Source organism: Capricornis sumatraensis, chromosome 9 (genome assembly GCF_032405125.1).
Source record: "Capricornis sumatraensis isolate serow.1 chromosome 9, serow.2, whole genome shotgun sequence".
Lineage (NCBI taxonomy): Eukaryota > Metazoa > Chordata > Mammalia > Artiodactyla > Bovidae > Capricornis > Capricornis sumatraensis.
In genome coordinates this window covers 60,482,151-60,496,999 of record NC_091077.1, presented here as the reverse complement: position 1 = coordinate 60,496,999, position 14,849 = coordinate 60,482,151, and the positions used below count along the sequence as shown (strand labels likewise).

Sequence of the window (14,849 nt, the reverse complement as noted above, 5' to 3'; positions counted from 1 at the left end):
TTCCAGTATTTACTGGGCTTCACTTACCATTTATGTCCAGTTTAACTTTTTCTGGCTTCACCAATTGCTGCTAGGAACGTGGCTGGTCATTCAGCAACGTAAACCAGATCACAGGGGAAGACCTTGAAATATCTGAAGAGACTGCTTTGCTCTGAATACTCTCAATCCCAAAGGAGTGGCAGGGAGCTGCATCAGTTTCAGCTGCTGCTGAAATTTTTATCAGGTGTTTTTTTCACCGTGGACAATAAAGCTGGAGAAAAGAGAACCAAATAACCCAACAGGAAATGAAGATGATTGCTTAAGAGTTGATTTGACATGATCTAAAGCCCACATCTCTAAGGCTTGCTGGACCTATCAAACTTTTCAACTTGTCAGATTGGAAACCACAGAAGACCTAGAGCAACAGTCAGAAGACCTAGAAGAGCACAGTGCTGCCGACTCTGTGGTGTATAATGCAGACCATCTACCAATTGGGGAAGCAATCAGTTGTAACAGGTATTTTAAAATTCACATCCTTCAAAATCTGTAGCAGAATTAATTGTGTAAAAGAAAAGACAAGAAATCAGATCATCAGTCTTTTTAAAATGCAGTGTAAGGATGATGTGTACCCTCTATACCAAGTTGTCATCTATTTTGTTTGTAGTAATAAGAATGTGTCCTTTATCTTTCCCAACTGAATACATTTTTTAGCTTTCTGTGGAAAAGGAAGAATTATTGTAGCTCTTCTTTCTTTGAAGTTTTTTTTTTCTTTAACTTCTATACTGTCAGTCTGATTCAGAATTCTCCAAGCTTGATTCTGATTGTGCACAAACAAAAAAAACCACACAAGCGTATTATAGGAAAAAGGAAAAAGTTCATTAATATAAATGGCATTCATAGTGAATATAAATACTATAGTCAGTTTTTTTGTCAATTTTTGAAAGTAATGTCTTAAAGAATTCTAAATTTTAAAAGCTCATCACAAACTTCCTAGCCTTAGTATTAGATAAATATCTCTTTAAACTAGTTTGTGATTCTATTGAAAAACAAAGTCAAGTTCATATGAAGTTAATTTACAAATGGGATCAAATATATACTTTTCAGATATCAGACTGAGGGATAGACTCTCCTGTTAATTGTATACAAATGAGCATATTTTCTCGTTTTGCAGATTTGTTAAATCTTAAATGTAGCTATTAACTCCTGAATTTGTCACAGTCCTCCAGCCTTGTTTTAACTTTTCCCTCCTCCTCTTTCTTTTTTTTTTTAGGAACAGATGGATTCATTCCTTATTTTAACTGTTGTAATGAAGATGGGTTTTGGACTTTCAGAAGCCAGGAGACACCACCTGAACAACTACAAGACAAACCAAGGACTAATGCACACTGGGGAAAAGAATACTTGAAGATTGAATACCTGCTGAATGCTCCTATTGAGATTTTTCCTAAACAAACATCTGTAACATTTTAGGACAATTCACTGGAGAAACATTTATATCTGGATGGAACATCCTACCATTGGCCCGTCTGAAGAGTTGAATCTGGATTTGACTCCTCTCTTCTACCAGGAATATTATTAGGCCAGCATTTAACCAGTCCCTAAACAATTGTAATCATTAATTAACCCAACAGTTCTTCAAATATAAGATTAAAAAGATGAACAGATATAATTCTTATCCTTATTAAAGACAAAAGAGTTTTCTAATATTTTGACTGATGATGTAACTTTTCTTTTTAGTTTGTTAGTGGTTTTTATTTTAAAGCTGTTTGGATATTCAGCATAGTACAGGTTTGCCCTCTACCTGAAAGTAGGGTGTTCTTGAAGCTTTTCCAAAGCTACAATGGCATAAAGTGAAAAAACAGTTAGCTTAGGATAAATGTTGCTGATACATTGAGATAATGCTTAGATGCTAGCTGACACAGTTCAGAGCTGTGGCAGTTTAAGGGCTGAGAGCAGTTCCCAGGGAAAGAACTTGGTGGTGCCATTCTTACTACTCAAGGTGCATACTGCCTCTAGATCAGCTGTGAAACACTGAACACTATTTTTGATTTTGCCTTTTTTTTTTTTTGTAAAAGCAAAATATCTTTGAATTTCTTCTGGTTAGTTAAAATAGGTTCTAATGTAGATCTTTCCTATATCAAGTGGCATACAGTGAATTTTTGAAAAGTAAGGGGGACACTGGTAATTAAATTATGCACTGTAATGTAATCGTGTAAGAAGCTATGATAAATGAAGACCCAGCAATCTTAGTGGCTGTGAAAACATTTTTATTGTATTTTTCAATAATTGCAAAAAAAATAATTTCAAGACTTGAAGCCATCAAGTACTCATCAGGATAAGGCTTATTGCTATTTAGCTAACCCATAGTTTCAATTTGTTTCAAAATATTCTGTATTTTAGCATTGAAACTAAGTTAAAGCTTATGGTCAGAATTTTTTTTAATTCAGGTTTGATCTGACAGCCTTTTTGTGGTTATACTGCTAATCCTGCTTAATATGCATCAGCAAGGTGGTATTTGTTGTGATAAACTACATTTTCAGAAAGTTTTATCTTTCATTTTTAGCATTTACTTTGTGAACTTAGTACTAGGATGGGTAGCAAACGCCTATTTCACACCTATTTTGTTGTTAGGCATTATGCAGAGACAAAGTACATCTTTGTCTTCAGAGCTTGTCACAATCTAGTTTTTAGGTGAATAAAGATGACTTTCTGCCCTTAAATGAAAAAACAAAGACATGTATGTAGAAAAAGTAAATTACAGAACTGTTTATTTATCGCACAAAACCTGTCGGAGATGGTCCTAAAAAGAAGTACCAAAAAAAAAAAAAACCAGCTTATGATTGGCAAAACAATTTGTGCTGAGGAAGTGAGTCAATGGAGTAAGCTAGAATGATATATATATATATAGGCTTTAAGAGGAGGGATTGGACCAAGAGGGCATTGATGCCTCTAGGTGAGAGAAGGTGCTGATGGGATATTCCTAATGTTGAGAGATAGTATATTCCTTTTAGCTACAGGTAAAGCTTACAGGCATTAGAGGTAGACCTATTTCTTCTGATTCTCTTCAGCTGTAGGTAGAATATGGCAATTAGATACCTGAAGCCTCCTCCTATTTAAGCCTGCCTTTATGTAGTAGCCCTAAGGTCTAATTTGTGAAAGAGGAGGGTTATATTTACATAGTGGGGAGGCTTGAAGTAAAGCCAGAAGGCGTCACTCATTTTTACACATCAAATCAGTGGTAAAAACTAGTGTTTTTAATGTAACTGATAATTTTTAAAGATCTATGGTTCCTGTATAAAAAACGTATACTTATTGCCAGATTTGTATTCAGTGAAATAACTCAGATAATTGTGCTTTTAATACATTTGTTATTAAAGCCTATTGTCCCTCATTCATAAAAGAAATAACGTACAGAAAAGTTCTTAATCATAATGTGATTAAAACTATATTTTCTAGTTGATAAAGCAACCTTTTTTTTTTTTAACTTGACAAACACATATAATGTATTCTAGGTATTAAAAACACAGAAATAAAGTGAATAGGCTTATTGGAAGTAACACTAATTCTCCATCTTGAGAATTGTATGCTGGACTAGAAGGCTTTAATTCACTGTATACCACTCTTGCCTAGAGGCATCCTGAACAGAAGTTTGCTGTTTTCTTAAACAGTTGGCCTGACCTGTTGATTTTCAAATAGATGAAAATAGCATGAGTATCATTCTAAAGTAATTATTTCCCTACTTTGGGTGTGGTTAAGAAAATGTACTTAACTTGGATTTTAACCTGTTTTTCTGTTTTGATTTTTTTTTTTTTAATAGGTTTCTAAGCATGAATCAAGGAACAGAAGAAGCAGAGCAGATGATCGGAGCAGCATTTGTTTCTCCCCAAATCTAGAAATTTTAGTTCATATGTACACTAGCCAGTGGTTGTGGACAACCATTTATTTGGTGTAAAGAACTTAATTTCAGTATAAACTGGCTCTGGGCAGCATTGGTGATGGATGCTGTGTCCTGAGTTGTAGCCGCTGTAATTGTGAATATTAACTGAGATAGTGAAACATGGTGTCAGTTTTCTATTGCATTTTTTCAAGTGGAAAAGTTCACTAAATGGTTGACACACACAAATTGGTGGAGAAATTGTGCATATGCCAATTTTTTGTTAAAATCTTTTATTTTGAACTATACTGCTTTGAGATCTCATTTCAGAAGAACGGCATGAACAGTCTTCAGCCACAGTTGTGATGGTTGTAAATGCTCACAATTGTGCATTCTTAGGGTTTATCCATCCCTGGGGTTTGCAAGTTGTTCACTTAAAACATTCTTAAAATGGTTGGCTTCTTGTTTGCAAGCCAGCTGATATGGTAGCAACCAAAGATTCCAGTGTTTGAGCATATGAGAGACTCTGCCTGCTTACCTGTGCTAGAAATAACAGCATCTAAAGTGAAGACTTTAAGAAAAACTTAGTGACTACTAGATTATCCTTAGGACTCTGCATTAACTATAATGTTCTCGGTATTAAAAAAAAGCGCGCATATTTGTCACAGAAATTTAGTTAACATCTTACAACTGAACATGTATGTATGTTGCTTAGATAAATGTAATCACTGTAAACATCTATATGATCTGGGATTTTGTTTTTATTTTGAAATGGGAGCTTTTTTGTTTACAAATTCATTAAAAACTATAAACTGTTTCTGTAAGGAAATGAGATTTTTTAAAAAACAAAAAAATGCCTTGCTGACTCACTATGAAATCAAAATCTCCCCAATTTTTTAATAGACTACTTCAAACCATTTGTTATGTAATATTCTTTTGCAAATCATTTTAGATTTACTGTCATAACTTTCTCAAATTTTTTATTTAAAAAAAATTTTTTGCCCTGAAGCGGAAAGGCATTCTTTCATTTTTCTTTTTTTTAGTGACTTGCAGACACAATACCTAGTGCTGCAGCAGCTGCCAGGACTTGGTATTGTAACTTCTGCAGCTTCAGACTAACAGCTGGACTGATTTTGAATAAGAATGAAAGCGTTAAAGGGTTTATCTATAAAATGAAGCTATTCTTTAAATTCCTGGTTGATTGGGCAGATTGACTCCTAATCTTGGAGAGCATACCATGAGAGATTCTTGTGATTGGTGATCCTCCCCAGCCCCCACCCATTTCTATAAATTATCTGCAGTTTATCTCTCAGTCTTACTGTGGCTCTTTTTCTGACCCAAGAAAAAGAAAAGCTTTCCATGACTAATTCGTTAATGTAGCGTGAAAGTCGCTCAGTCGTGTCCAGCTCTTTGCAACCCCATGGACACAATCCGTGGAATTCTCCAGGCCTGAATACTGGAGTGGGTAGCCTTTCCCTTCTCCAGGGGATCTTTCCAACCCAGGGATTGAACCCAGGTCTCTCGAATTGCAGGCGGATTCTTTACCAGCTGAGCCACAAGGGAAGTTAGTGTAATTTATTCATTAATAGCATGTCAGAATAAATTTAAAAACTTGTCTAAAAATGCTGCCAGGGACCTATTGTGTAAATGTAGGTATTTTGTAAAAAATAACCTTGAAATTGTAAATTGACACGTGTTTGGTCAGATTGTGTCAGGTTTGTTTCCTTTTTTTTTTTAATTTGAAAACTACATTAGCAATAATTAATTCAGTGATTACCACATTCTGCCATTAAAGGATATATTAGCACCATCATACTGCAGAAATCTTAATGAATATGAACTTTGGGGTAGGCAGCTTCTTTGTTTTCTTTCTATCCACCCGTGTTGGTTAAGGTATTTGTTTCTTGACTAATAAACCCTTTGATACTTTTAGCCAGAAATCAGTCTCATAAAGCTATTTTTGAGTATAGTTTGTGTAAAATAAAAATGTTTGGCTTTGGTAATAACTTTTCCAAGCTGAACTCCCTCTAGCAAGATATTTTTCAGTGCTTTTATTTACTATGCACTTAGACTATGCACTTTTTCTGAAATATTTTTGTAACACTTAACTTTTTTGTATTTTTGCCATTTGAAAAGGTTGTGGTGTAGTTGGTCTGTAATTAAGTTGCAGATTTAAAACTGCTGTTAGCTTTGTAAATCAAAATATAGGTGTTTTTGTCCTGGTATATTGTCGTTCCATCTGCAGCTGGAGTTGGAATCTCTTTGATCTTCTAGCTACCATTCATTTTCTTCACAGTTCACGGAAGAAGAATGTGAAATTCAGTGAATGCTGTTACTAATCCTGTCGGGAGATGAATCTCATTTCACCAAAATTAAATTATGTTTTTCCACTAAAATGATGATACAAGTTGAAGACACATCACTCTGAAATTGGAAGACCTCACCACTTAAGGCTCCGCAGTGGCTTACTCAGCTGAACTCTAGGTTACTACTCTTTACTTTGTTCACCCATTGGGGGGTGCAGTTTTTTTAAATGTTGGGAGATGGCCATTCTAACTACTGTTGAATGTCTCTGTTTTGGGAAGGTATAACAAGAAAATAAAAATATATGAAGGGAGAGACTGGTTATCTCCTCCCACATGGATGTGCTCATGCTCCTATGGCCTACGAGTGGAATTTTGGAGGGTTGCTTTTGCTATTATTTTCCATCAACAGATATTAAGAGATTTTTTCCTATTTCTGCTAGTCCTTGCAATGTTTTGAGCAAACTATACTTTATAAACTTAATTCCATTGTAATAAAAATACCAAGCAAAAGGATTTTAGAAGCCAAGCCATTGAGCTAGTTTTCTCTAACATTTGCTGAGATATCAGGATTATGTTCTTGCAACTTGACTAGAGTGAACCTTGGAAAGGGGCATCTTAGATGTTTTCAGCTTTGCTCCTAAAACTTGGTCGGTAGTCTGGGAGATAGTTGACTTTCAGATTTTCTCTTTGTCACTTTTTAGACAGTGATAACTGACCAATGATTTTATGAATCTGAGATGTGCTGGTCCCTTTGAAGTGAGACTATAAGCACATTATGGTTGCTCACAACATTTTAGGGATTCCCTCCCACCTCAGAAAAAGATAACTTCCACTCTTCTCTGGAATATATTTATTGACTTTTAGTACACCTCTCATCTTTTGAAACTGCCCAAGACTAATGCATTAGGTGTAACATGACCTGAATCTATGCTATGCATTTTGTAGTCAGTCGTCAAAAGGTATATTGTTTAGTGCTTTGTATTCTGAGATGACCTGTTAGGCCGCTTTTGAAAATGTGCAGGTATACAGTGGAAATGTTGAGCAATATCAGAGCTGTTAGAGAAATCAACTGTCTCAAGACACATTTTAAGTTGGTCAGATTCATTGTGTCTTGCTTTTCATTGATGAATTACCCATTTATCTACTAAATAATATAGCCATTGTTCAAACTAACAAGCCAGAGCTTCTTTAATGCTAGGTCATCTTAATGAGCTGAATCAAGGCTTTACCCTGTGTTAATGGTCCTTTAGTTGATGAGATGCTTTTAAGCATTTTAATTTTGTAATTTATCTTGATATTATTCAAAGCAGAATGCTCTTGAAACAGCTTCAACAATTGTTAACATTGTCCCATTTAACACTTATGTTTGTACATTCGCTCTTTTAACATATACTTAGCTATTTGAAAGTAGGTTACAGAATCATGATCCTTTACACCTAAGTGTAGAGTTCCTAAGAAATGAGACATGTTTAATGTTGACCCAACTTTCTAGGCCAGTCTATTCAGTTGCATCAGTTACCCTAATGTTTGATAACTTTCTTTTCCTGAGTCCTCTCATGGATCCAACAGAAGGACCATGTATCTGCTTTGGTTTGTGTATGTGGCATTCTTTAACTGGGGACAGTTCCTTACCCTTTATCTTCTATGAGTTTAGTATTTGTGTGTATCCATGTAATGTTTCCTTTACTTGCCAGCTGTGTTCACTGAGGGCCTAGAAGGCATGATACTGCAGTCACAGCACATGTAAGACCTCAGTCTTGGTTTCTAAATACTAAAAGAAAACATGGCTGCTTGGAGAAATGTCTGACTTCAGGGCTAGAGCAGAGAATGTACAAAATGAACCTGGAACTTTCTATTGTGTCAGAGAAGAAATCTCAAAAAGTGTTAGGTATGGGTTGGAAGGACACAAGACTCACTTGAAGGGTTCTTACTGGCCAGATCTATCATTTACATTATCAAAATAATGATAGCAAGTTAACTTACTGAACAAGGACACATGATTTCCACATTGATAGAAAAATGAGAAGGAGGAGTACAAAGCTAATAAAAGATGAATGATATATTAGAGAAGGCACAAGTTTGATGAGTAAACATAAAAGTGCAGAATTGAATTTATGTAAAACTTTGATTTTTTCAAAATTAGGTGCAGCATGTCAGTTTTCTGAACAGTGAAAAAGTTACTGTTGCTCCCATTGGGTAACTGAGGACAGTGGGACTACCTTAGGCAAGACAGCTCAGTAAATTTTGCAGAGCAAGGACCTAAACCTGATAACCTTTAGTTTTTCAGCCTGTTGGACTGTGGTGTCCCTAAAAATAAGATAGCACTTCATCACCATTTTTCACCATTTTAAACCCTGAGATTGGTAATGTTATTTAGTGCTGTATGCCAGTCACTTTTCTAAGCACTTTACCTGGATATGCCTAATTGTCACAGCTTCCCCTAAGGTAAGTTGTCTCCATTTTACTTTTGAAGATAATGAAAGTAAAGGATTGGAGGGGGTATTTACGTTACTCTTGGCTTCATAAGTGAGAGCTAACTATACCCCTTATAATTTATGGTCTGTGTGTCTTAAATGAGTATCAAACAGGATAGTAGTGTAGGAGGAATTAAAATCCAAACTGATAAGATAGGATTTCATAAACAAGTCATCCACTTCAGCTATTTGGGCTATTAGTCGAGTCCATGTTTAGGACCAAATACAAGGAGGATGCATTAATAAAGTCTGCATTCTACTGAATAAGAAATTTGATCAGGTTATTTTTACCTATGGTAAATATTTACAATTATGGAGCATTTTCATGTAATCAGGTTTATAGAGGTATGCTATTCTAATGTATTAGTATATTCACTGACAGGATTTTCTCACCCTCTAGTACCATAGTACATTTGTAGTCTGATTATTTATGGAGTAGAATGTATTAGGTAGAAAAATGTGGCCCTTTCTCACCATTACCATATTAAGTCAGCCTTACTAATGTAGGGATATGAAATAGTTTGAATAACCATTGGAAACAATTTTGTCAGGCAGCCATCCATTGGTTCTCTGCCAGTGAACAGTGACACAAATCTTGGTGATGAAGTGCTATATTAGATTTTTAGGATTGGAAGAAAGGTGGGAGGTGGGTATTTTTAGAAACCGCTCTCAACAGTTGCTAAGTAAATATTTTTTCATTAATTGCAAAATTGGTTTGCACTATGCTAACATGCGATTGCATTAAAAGTGTAATGTTTTAGTCTCGATATAGACAGTAAAAAGAAATATATTAGTCTCCAGATAGTGTGTGACCACCAAAAAATATGAACAAGCTTGTGTACAAAAGTTCAAGTTTTGTACAAACAATAGGGGTTAATTATACTAGAAAACAGATTAATGTTTAAGGAATATTTAATGGGTTTCTTCAGTGCCAGGCACTGTGCCACTCCCTGGGAATTCAGGCATTGACAGTTCACATGAGACTGCAATATGGGATGTTAACCAAGATGGATTCAGTACTAGTGGTACAGGTGGCAGTCAGAGAAGATAAATCTCTGAATTGCCTCTTGAAGGATGAAGCAAATACCTGAGGGAAGTATGTAAGTCATATGTAATTTTTTTAAACAAAAAGTTAAAATTACACAGAAGTTTAGGGAGAAGGCGAAGTTCCGTGCAGCCATGTTCTTTTCCAGACAGTTAAGCTTCGCATGACCATCAAGGAGATCTGAGAACAATAATAAGATAAATGACCTTAAGTGGTAGAAGCAGAGGAGGGCGCTAAGTTGTGAGAAAGTCCAAGCAGCAACATGTAAGGAAATGCATTGGGCCACGTGGGTGGTCGATAGGATGGTTTCAGAGCAGTCCCAACAGTAGTAGGGTTTCTAATTAGTTCCCTTGCGCTGGGTCCAGCCCGCTACAATGTTCTGTGCACAAAGCTAACAGTTGCTAAGTAGCAGCGTCATAAGTTAGTAGTGGTGAAGACTCCAGGTTCTCTTGTATATTAAAGCAAGTCTTTGTAGTATTTTAAGGTGGTTTTTCTGTTCCTGTAAGATAAATACATTGTAATGTCTTAAAATGCCACTTGTAAGTCTTTTGGATGTTTTGCTGCTTGTGACATTTGGAGGTACCCAGCTCTGCTTTTTTGTCTCTAGATAATACACATGCAGTGATAGCAGGCTAAGATGGATAAATAAGAAAATAGCAGTTATTGTTAACATGGAAAGTTAACAATAATGTCACTGAATCTTGAAGTGCTCTGATCTTCCTTTGAATAATACCTTGTTCAAAGTCACAGGTGATTAGCAGCAGAGCTAGGAAAGAATCCAGCTGCATCTCTTCACCACTCCACACTGGTGACATGGTAAAGTTTCTTTCTCCTTTGAGTTAAAGGACAGATCTTGAGTTAAAATTGGTGACTTTTTTAGTGACTGAGGTAGTAGAATCTCTTCACGTTGGAAACTTAATTTAGGAAAGAAATTTGATTTATACATCTTAGCAGGACTTCACTATCTAAAACAATTATCCTCAAATCCTTCAAAGCACTGCAGGAGTGCATGTGTGCATGAACACACACATACATACACATTTGCGCTCACGTATTTTGAATAGCTTTTAAGGCCAGCAGTGCCCCAAGCCAGAGGTATTTGGACTCAACTTTTGATCTGAATGTGATGAGGGTTGAGGACAGAAATCTGGGGCGACACAAGTATAAAGAATAATGAGTTACTGAGGAAAAGTGGGGAGCAGTCACAAAGGAGGACATCCAGAAATTCATCAAGATCATATGGAGGGGTCGAAAGGAAGCAGCATTGTTTACTAGTCAAGGTACTTGGTGTTGCTTGCTGCAAAAGACAAGGTGTGGAGTAATGACTCTATGCAAGGATAAGCTCTCTGTGAGGAGAGGGGCCTTCATCCTCCCAGGTTGATGCATCAGGGGCCGGATGCTGGAGGCACACCAGCAGTGAACTGCCTCAGCAGGATTGACATGTGTCACTTTTCCCTACAGACCATTGACCAGGACTGGTCAGGTTCAGTCTATCTGCAGAGGAGGCTTATAAACTCTGGGGCACAGGTGGTTTGCAAGTTCTGTGATGGAGAAAGCTGGTTGTGTCACCAGACTGGCCTCTGTACTCTTAGGTATCCAGGCTAGATCTTCCAGGAAGCCAGAACTGAAGCCAGTAAACTCTGATGGCTTCTCTGGCATGGGTTCCTTGCCTCTCTTCAGGGATTGTCACATAGGGAAACAAGCCATGAAGTCACTGTTGCTAGGAAATACATAAACAGCAAGAAATAAACTTGCTGAGGGTTTAGCGTTGCAACTTTCCCATAAATGACCAACAGCTGTTTGCCCTTTTTGGGAGATATATCCATGTTGGCATAGGAAGAAGAGAGTTTGTATGCATCTACTCTCCTAGAAAAGGAGTTTCTTGTAGAGCAGAAGCCATAACTTTTTTCCCCTCCCTTGTATTCCTAGTTTGGGCTTCCTTGGTGGCTCTAGTAAAGCATCTGCCTGCCAATGCCAGAGCCACAGAAGATCCCAGGGTCAAAAAGATCCCCTGGAGGAGGAAATGGCAACGCACTCCATTATTTTTGCTGGGATAATCCCATGGGCCTAGGAACCTGGCAGGCTACAGTACATTGGGTTGCAAAGAGTTGGACACCAATGAGTGACTGAGCACATATGCACGAATTCCTAGTTTAGAACAAGATGATAGCTGGTAAAACCGCTGTTGAATGTTAATGAAGACTAGGGTAGTATTAGCTTTCTTTCAGCGGTAGAATGCTCTTGATTCGCTGAATTTGTGGTCATTTAAAACCTGGATTATCTCTTTTTCCAAGATCTGTTGCCAGACCACATCTATTTTGGACCTATGCAAAAAAAAAAATACACCCTATCTGCTGATGATTTTAGATTCAAAGACTTCAGATGACTCCACCATTAATCAATACTACTCCCAGAAGAGATCAGGAAAAACCAGGTTAATAGAATTACAATTTCCCTAACTGTAAAAGGAATTTTACCAGTACTTGATCTGGAACGTATGTGTGTGTTATGTTGTGTTTAAGTGTGTTTTCAAATGGTCAGTGTTGCAGGCCTACTTAAATCTGACAACTTTAGTTCTTTTTTTTCCCTCCAAACCGTGCTAACTCTTCAAGTTGACGTGAAAACCGAAGTGCTTTCTTATGTTTGCCTAATGCTTGCTGCTGCTGCTGAGTCGCTTCAGTCGTGTCCGACTCTGTGCGACCCCATAGACAGCACCCCACCAGGCTTTCCCATCCCTGGGATTCTCCAGGCAAGAACACTGGAGTGCGTTGCCATTTCCTTCTCCAGTGCATGAAACTGAAAAGTGAAAGCAAAGCCACTCAGTCACGTCTAACTCGTAGCGACCCCAGGGACTGCAGCCTACGGGGCTCCTCTGTCCATGGGATTTTCCAGGCAAGAGTAATGGAGTGGGTTGCCATTGCCTTCTCCTGCCTAATCCTTAAGAACCTGCTGTTCCTCTATCCCTTCTTTCCTAAAGACTGTGAAAGATGACTTGAAAACTTATTTGGATATGTTTACTACTAGGCTTCAGAGCCCACACTAAAGCTGGCCTGTTACTTTGGTAATCTTGTGTACCTGATGATTTGCCACATGTAGTGTGTGATAAGCTCACCTGTGGCTCTCGTGTAACCTTAGGTTCAGGATTCATGCATGGCAAGGACCAAGTGTCAAGACTGATTAACCATGTCTGCAAATGAACCTACTACTTTGCCTCCTTAAACCTATTTCAATTGTTTAAAAAATCTTTTAAAAAAATATTAATTTGGCTGTGTCAGGTTAGTTGCTGCATGTGGATTCTTCAGTTGCGACACGTGGAGTCTAGTTTCCTGACCAAGGAATTGAACCTGCCCCTCCCCACTCCACCCCCACCCCCACGTTGGGAGCTCGGAGTCTTAGCCACTGGACCACCAGAGAAATCCCTAATTCTCCCTTGAATGGAAACTCCCAAACAGCCCTGGGAGCCATCTTGACTCATCTCTCAAGTCCATCTCCTCACTTTCCTCATTGGTTCTGCCTAATTTGGCCTGTATCATCTCTCCTCTGAACTCTTAGATTAGCATCTAATATAATCTCCTTACTTGGAATATAACTTAGCCACTCCATTCGTGAGTGTGCCACCCCTTCCCCCCCTTACTTTCAGGATAATGACCAAAGTCCATAATCTGTCGCCTGCTCATCAAGCTATTCAGCCTCATCTCTTGGTTTCTATCCCCAGCCCCAGTCTCCATCCCAACACCCTACACTCACTTGCAGTTTCCAGCATTCACTGTGCCTTTATATACTTTCTTCTCCAATATGTCCGCTTGTTCCGTTCAAACAGCTCTAGGAAGCTGTGGCACTTAGTGAGGATTTTAATTTCTTGTGACCATAAACCTTGAAGTGTTATTTATTCTGGTAGAGTTGCCATTCAGTTATTACACCTAATTGATCACAATCACCTAAATGCATTTTGATAACAATTCGAATATGGAGAGTTAAATGTTAGTTATTGAGGATTAAAAAAATTTTTTAATGTTTATTAGAAGTCTTCACAAAATTATATGTAACTGGAAGAGGTTTTGTTATTGTGGTGTCACTCAATTCTTTGCAATCTTTCCAAGATACATGCCTAAATCACTTAAAGATCTTTTACTGAAAAGCAATGAACAATTCAGAACTTTCTTCAATGTTGTACCATGGCAACCTCTTTTCTCTAAGGCCATTCCCCTGAAGGAGCTTCTAGAACAAGGAAGAGCAGTTTTACAGTATGCCTACTGGTTGGAGGCCCATGGGGCTTCCCAGGTGGCTCAGTGGATAAAGAATCCACCTGCAGTGCAGGAGACATCGGAGATGGTGGGTTCCATCACTGAGTCGGAAAGATCCCCTGGAGGAGGGCATGGCAACCCACTCCAATATTCTTGCCTGGAGAATCCCATGGACAGAGGAACCTGGTGGGCTACAGTCCATGAGGTCTCAAAGAGTTGGACACGACTGAGCATGCACACAAGGACGTGGAGGCCCATGAGAGTGGAAACTTCCAGGGCAGGGCTCCCCTCAAGGTCTCAGGCCCTAAGCCCACAAGGGGTCACCAATAGTTTCCTTGTGGCTCTCACTTAACTCCTTTCCCTCTCCAGGTTTGAATCTCTGGATCTGGTGCCTGAAACTCTCTTGGTCTGAGTACCTGGATTGTATTCCTCCCACTATTAAAATCCCTCTTCCTGAGCTGACTCTCTATGCAGGACAAAGATTCAACTGGTATAGTTAGCAAATTAACTCTAATCTAAAATGATGGTGCTGACAACATCCAGCAAAAGATGGCCTCTGCAGGCTGGCCTACCACATTCAATTCCCAGGTTCAAAATGATGTGTCTTTTAAAAGACAAGTTTGCTGAAAGCGTTCAGTGTCAGCTTTGTGAGCCATTTACAATCAGCTCTTACACAATGTAGGAAAGTAGCAGGCTCAGTTCACTAAACCACTCTAGAAAATTGGGTGGTGCTGGCCCCAACTTGCCTCTGTTAGCGTTTTAGTTCAGGGCATTAGCTCTGCTTTTGAATCTGAGCCTATTTGGATTTGTGCCTTTCTGACCACATTCATTACCTCAGGTTCCACCAGGGCCTCCTTTTGGCTCACTCCCATTTCTAATAACGATGGAGTCACAACATCAAAGCTGTGTAGATTGGTGACTTCCTCC

The 14,849-nt window shown here is 38.2% G+C and overlaps 1 protein-coding gene across 3 annotated transcripts in view; it reads left to right on the top strand.

Annotated features, from left to right (window-relative positions):
* Window positions 1–4,427, top strand: part of CSNK1A1 (casein kinase 1 alpha 1) — a 48,269-nt gene extending 43,842 nt beyond the window's left edge. For all 3 annotated transcript variants that reach the window (XM_068980240.1, XM_068980239.1, XM_068980237.1), the window contains one exon: window positions 3,797–4,427. In XM_068980240.1, coding sequence (XP_068836341.1) covers window positions 3,797–3,804 — 8 coding nt within the window. In that variant the 3' untranslated portion in view covers window positions 3,805–4,427. The remainder of the gene's footprint in view (window positions 1–3,796) is intronic.
* Window positions 4,428–14,849: the final 10,422 nt, after the last annotated feature.